General features: G+C 35.8%; 1 protein-coding gene across 1 annotated transcript; it reads right to left on the reverse strand.

Moving 5' to 3' along the window:
• Positions 1 to 1,588: 1,588 nt before the first annotated feature.
• On the reverse strand, positions 1,589 to 2,941 carry LOC113351392. The gene is made up of 3 exons (XM_026595383.1): positions 2,695 to 2,941; positions 2,320 to 2,421; positions 1,589 to 2,199 (listed from the first exon to the last, which is right to left on the reverse strand). The coding sequence occupies exons 1-3, from the start codon at positions 2,939 to 2,941 to the stop codon at positions 1,589 to 1,591; spliced, it is 960 nt and encodes a 319-aa protein (XP_026451168.1).
• Positions 2,942 to 6,682: the final 3,741 nt, after the last annotated feature.

Genomic DNA, 6,682 nt, shown 5'->3' on the forward strand with positions numbered 1-6,682 from the left:
CCCCAATTTCTTACAAGACAAAGATAGACCTTGGTTTAGGGATATCAAGGAATATTCCTGTTAAGCTTATACGCGATGAACTTTCACATCATGTTATATTTGGTTCTTGCAATGATTTAGTTTGCCTACCTGTTAGAAAAGATGATGGGAAGTATCTTGTGTACATATGCAATCCAATGATAGAAGACTATGTTTATCTACCTGAGATGCATTTTGGTGACATATCAAGAGCTGTGGTGTTTGGTGGGTTTGGTTATTGTCAATCCACTAATGAGTACAAGGTTATTCATTTTCTTAAGCAGACATTGCAAATTCGTAGTAGTAATTTTTATCGTGTATTTCCTATATGTTGAATGTGGAGGAATCTGTCGTGTGTATATCCGTTTGTAAAACCTTTTGTGCCTGCATTAGCAACGCTACAGTTTACTTCAGGGTAAATGAAGTATATCATCACCGTAAAGTATTTGACATCTTTTGAATTGGATTTATAATCTACAGTTTACCTCAATTTATAATCTACAGACTACAATCCTCGTTGGTCGTCCCTCAATTAATAATATTCGGTTTTTGTTGATTTTTTTTTTAGTATTTTATTTATTTTGTTGATGCAAGACCTTTTGTTGTCTAGTGGTTGTGCTGGCAACGGCAATTGTTTGACACCTACGACTACTGAGGCAAGACGTAAGGTGTGAATGCTATGAATAACCAAGTCTCAAAAATTTTAAGTCGCTGAGATCCCTCTCGAAATTTCAAAGAGACGAATTGTTGGATGCAAAGATTTTGTAGGATTGGAATTGAGATTGCGTATCTTCAACTACTGTTAGGGCGTCGTGATTTTTTTTGTTTACTTCTAATTATTTAAACATCATTTACAGGAAGCTCGAATAGATAGTGCAGCTCCACCCATATATGGTAAATTTCCAATGCCCGTATGGAGTGGTGAAATGGCCAAGTCTTACTGTTGTTACGCAGCCTGAATCGAAATTCTAAAGGTAAATATTTTGCTCCATATGGCAATCAACTAAAGTTTTTTTTTTCTTAGAGAAAAAATAGAAAAGGTATTCGAAAAGAGCAACCTCACTACCTTACAAAAATGTATTTTTTTTTTCTTTTTTTTCTTTGACACTTTCTGAGGGCTCAAGGCCCAAAAGAAAACCATACTAAAAAAAACAGAACAAAAGAAAAACTACACGAGCAAAAGCAAAACTAGTTTCTCTTCTTCTTCCTTCTCTGATAAATTTGTTGTGCCTTATCCTCTGCCAGGATTTCTCTGAAGTCTGCAGTAAACTCATCATGGCGAATCTCAGTCCAATCACTTCCCAAATGTAAGCCTGCTAAATAGTCAGTTGCCCTATTTGTTTCCTTGTAGTAGAAAGTAATTCTCCATCTGACAAACTTCCTCTTTAGAGTTATAATCCTTCTCCAGATATGGATAGCAGTCCAAGGAGGCTTAGGCTCTTTGTGTGTCAATAAATTGTAGACAGCCATTGAATCAGTGGATAATGTTTGGTTTTTGTTTTTGCACTGCCAGAGTTAGACCAAGTTCAATACCTTGTAATTCATGCACAAGCACAGATCTTACATGACATTATCCACTTGCAGCTGCAACCACCTCAGCTTCATGATCTCTAATGATATCTCCAAACCCTCCTGCAGTATCAGTTCTTGAACCATCTGTATTAATCATGACTTCATCTCTTTGTGGGTACAACCAAGTGCAAAGAATGATTTCTGGGATAACAAAGGAGCAATCAATATTCCATCTTCTCATAAAAGCTCTTGCATTAGAGGTATCGGTCTCCTTATATTTCGTGGCTAACATTTTGAATCTTACATCTTGTATAATCATCAAACTGACTTGGTCTTGAGAGCCATGCTGATTTCTAAACACTCTGTTATTTCTTTCTCTCCAAATATGGTAAACAAAACTATTAAGAGTCAATTTTTTAATCATGCCCACATATTTAGCACTTGAAAAATGTTGAGCACACCAATTTACTTCTTCATCCCAAGAGTTTTCAAGATCCTTAACAATCCCCATTTTCAGAAGAAGACGTTTACAAATTTCAGAAGAGAATTGACACTTGTGGAACAAATGGTTTTCAGACTCTTCATCAGTTCCACATAAAATACAAGTTGAGTCAGAGATTGTTCCCCATTTACATAACTTACTCTTTGTTTTTAATCTCTTAAGGAGAGCTAACCATGTTATAAAAGAGTGTCTAGGGATGTGGTTTTTAAACCAAACTAAATGCTTCTACACAGGGCTAGGCATATGATCAGATATTGCAATGTAAGTATATTTCATAGAGAATTTACCTGTAGCTCCTGATTTCCAAAAGATTTGATCACTCTCTGAAATGTTGAACTCAGTCTTAGAAATTTCCTTGACAACATCTCGGACTTCATCTTCCATAAAATCTGGAAACACCCAACCCCCAGGAGAAAAAAAAGTCAGCCACTTTAGAGTTATCTGCAGCACTAATTGTTACTAAAATATGAGGTTCTACCCAATTTGTAAGGATCCCTTTTGAATGCCAGTTCTCATGCAAGAAGTATGTGGATACTCCATTGCCCAAGAGGACTCATATATGATCCTTTGCAAGCTCCTTATGGTCCAAATTCTTCTCCAACACCAAGAGCTATCTTGAGGAATCTTCATTGTCTAAAAATCATTATCTTTAATGAGATTACTTTTAACCCATGAAGTCCATATAATATCTTTGCTAGAGATTAAATCCCAGATATGCCTTAAATTTGCTGCGACATTAGTATTTTCTAAATCCTTGATTCCCAAACCCCCTTCTTCATAAGAGTGACAAGCAAAACTCCATTTGATAGGATTATAACTCTTCTTTAAGTCAGGATCAGCCCATAGAAATATTTTGAACTTAGAATTTAGCTCCTTGATGACTCTTTCAGGAAGTACAAAGCAAGACATGTGTTCTTGAACTTACAGAAATGTGTTCCTCTAGACTAAGTCTAGCACTAGTAGGTAACACCATAGTTTGTACATGATCATTACATCTAGTTTTAACATTGGTTATCCTTCCTGACTTAAGAATTTCAAAAAGTTGGCTTAAGTTAGAGCCTCTCCAGTTTAAGTTATGGAGTAGAGTAGACTTTATAGAGATAGTAGCTAGTCTATAAGATAGATAATTTTGCTGAGGAGTAAAGAGTAGGAGATATCCTAAATGTGTTCCTCTAGACTAAGTCTAGCACTAGTAGGTAACACCATAGTTTGGAGATGATCATTACATCTAGTTTTAACATTAGTGATCCTTCTTGACTTAAGAATTTCAAAAAAATGGCTTAAGTTAGGGCCTCTCCAGTTTAAGTTATGGAGTAGAGTAGACTTTTATAGAGATAATAGATAGTCTATTAGATAGATAATTTTGCTGAGGAGTAAAGAGTAGGAGATCTCCTAGCACAAAATTTAAAGTTTGGTAGGTATTTTGTTGTGATTGCTGGCTAACACTTGACTGGAACCTTTCCTGAACTTCCATCTGGTACCCTTGATGTATGCCTTGTAGAGTTGCATCATCTTCAGCTGCAAAGTATATGTGTGCTTTCTGCAACTCTTTCCCCCATTCAATGGATAGATGAGCTTCTCTGGTTGTTTTGGAAGTGTTGTTTGTATCATTGGTAGGGTATGTAGTTTCTTGCTCCCATACATTGGCATGTATAAGACACATCAACAAAGGAAAAATTAGTATAACTCCTATTATCACCAGTAGTGTTAGTAGTGTTAACTTCAATGATACTAATGCTAATAGTGATCTTAAAAAACTCCCTGCAGATTCTCAAGGGTCTAGCAGAGTTTGTTTCATCCTCCAGGATGTTGTTAAGGTAATAAAAATTATTGAGAATGTGTCAAGGATTGGGCACAACTCTGTTAAAAGAGTGTAAATGTTGTGTTATTTTTAATGCAGTGACATCAGCAGAGGGGGATATTTTTCTGAAAACCAGATCACATCTGGCTTTCCAAATGAACCAGCAGATAGTAGCATAGGTGGCATTCCATCTCTCCAAATTATTTTGAGAAAGAAACCAATTGTTGAACCAATCATGAAAGGAACTATAATCCTGAAAAGATGATGTCTTCTTCCAAACAATTTACTCCAGACTTCAGAAGCAGCATGACAAGATAAGAGAACATGAGTGATATATTCCTTAGCATTCTTGCAGATGGGATCAATATAGGGTAGGATGCTAGCAGTCTTAGCATTGGTGGGAAGAATACCATGAGAACATTTCCAGATGAAAAGATGAATGGCTGGGGAAGTGTCAAGGCTCCATATCTTACCACAAGGATATGTAATAGCATCATTAGCATATTTATCAGATATTTGTTTATCATACAGAGACTTAACAGAGAACTTGCCTTTGTTATTTAGATTCCAGGTTATAGTATCTTCATTGTTAATGTTATGAGGAGTATGAAGAATGTTCTGTTGAGTATCCATACTGAACAAAAGGCCTAGAATAGTAGTATCCCATTCACCAAAAGGTTTGAGCAGTTGACTAACTAGGTGAAAATCAATTGGGCAGTTAGGTAGTTTGATTAGGGTAGCATCTTGACCTTGGATCCATCTATATTCCCATATATGAATTTTGTTGCCTTTACCAATCTTCCAGCTATAATATTTTTGGATATTAGTGATACCTTCAAGAATCCCTTTCCATATTCAAGAGTCATTTTATTTTGGTATAGTGTTCAATCTTATGACTTCTGTGTTGGGAAAATGAGCATCTTTCATAGAGAAACTCCATAGAGAATCAGGTTCAGTAATAATTCTCCAGACAATTTTTGTGATCATGGAATTGTTGAAGAATTCCATATTCTTGAAGCCTAATCCTCCTAGTTCCTTAGGTTTGTTGACATCATCCCAGAAAATATATTAAATACCTTTAGGCTTGTCTTTATCCTTGTTCCAGAAAGTCCCTTTGAATAGCATTTATTTCTTTCCAGGTGTCCTTTGGAAGTTTGAAGCAGTTCATTTGGTAGATACTGGAAGTAGAAGTGACAGATTGAATCATACACTACACCAAATTCCAGGATTAGTAACAGCCATTCGTAACGGCTTATGAGCCGTTACAAATTTCCCGTTACAAATGGCCGTTACGAAAAATTCGTAACAGGTGGAAGTCGTTACTAATTTCTTAAAAATTTGTAAACAGGGGTAAGCCGTTACGAAATTTTTTATACGCGTGCCAGTCACACTTGGGTGGTAACACCTTCAAATGTGCGTGTGCCATTCACATGTGTGGCATTATGTTTCCACCCACGATGAGTTATACCAGAGGATATTTCCTCCCATGTGTATGCGATTCACATGCGTGCTTTTGAGGATATCTCGGCACTTAGCCAAATCGAGATTTCATTTTCAGTTTTTTCTTTTCTCTCTTTTTCTCATGTTCTTTCTTCTCATCTCCTCTCCTCTCGTCTCCACACTCGTTAATCTTCTGACCTTTGAAGAACTGTGTAAGATTAACGAGTTTAGGTTTCGATTTTAGTTTCGATCTGCATAAGTCATCATCAATTTTTCGAATTTAGGGTTTTATCATCTATTAATCAGATTTTTGGGTATCATCTGATACCAATTTTTTTTCCATTTTATTTTAGGGTTCGTCGGGTTGGAGCTTTCAAGAACTGATCTTGAATCTCAGCTTTAGGTATATGTTTCTTCTTTTTGTCTGTTATATTTTCTCTTCCTTATATTTTTGTCTTCTTCCCTGTAGAATCACATCTGTTAATCAAGTTCAGAATTTCAATTTCATCATCTATTAATCGAGTTTAGGGTTTCGATTTCGATTTCATCATTTGTATTTCATCTGTGTAAGTCTTTCGTCATATGTTTTAGGATTTGGGTTATTTCGATTTTAGGGTTTCAGTTTGTTAATCAGATTTAAGGGTTTCAGTTTGTTAATCAGTTTTAAGGGTTTCAATTTGTTAATCCGTTGGAGGGAGTTTCACTTGTAAATAAGGTTTGTTTATAGGTACTGATTGGTTTCGGTTTTGTTATACCAGGGTTGGAAATGATATTCCTAAAATTGAAGTGCGATTTGAGAATTTTTCGGTGGAAGGGGATGCGTTTGTGAAAAATAGAGCACTTCTTACTTTGTTCAATGCTTTGTTGAATGCTATGAAGGTAATTTTATTTCAATTTCTGCCCATTATCGATGCTTAATTGTTGCACTTCCACTTATTAGTATTAGCCAAATATGAGCCTGCCTTTATTTATAGAAAAAGAAAATGAGTTTCTCTTTATATATTTGTATGCAACTCACTTAGGAAAGAACTCGACTTAATGTGACAGGTCATTAAGGAGTGTGTGGAAGCAGAAGCATGGTTGAGAGAGAAACAGCAGCAGGAAGACTCTCTGCCTAAATATGCTAACCTAGTGTTGTTGTCTGCTGACGTTAATAGGAATGTAAAGGCCCTTGATAGGTATCAATTTACACTTGGTCAAGAATTAAAGTTAGCAGATGTTGTTGTATTAACTTATGCATGTGATAGACCAGCCACTCTTGATGGTTTAAGTACGTTTTGGTTACCAGAACTTCGTAAATTGGAGGTTTGTGTTTTCTTTTCTATTATTTTGATTTGATTGTTCTGGAATTACTGTGTTGAGTTGGATTTCATTTCTAGAATCATTCCATACACTGTTCTTATGGCTAA

Source organism: Papaver somniferum, chromosome 2, assembly GCF_003573695.1.
Source record: "Papaver somniferum cultivar HN1 chromosome 2, ASM357369v1, whole genome shotgun sequence".
NCBI lineage: Eukaryota > Viridiplantae > Streptophyta > Magnoliopsida > Ranunculales > Papaveraceae > Papaver > Papaver somniferum.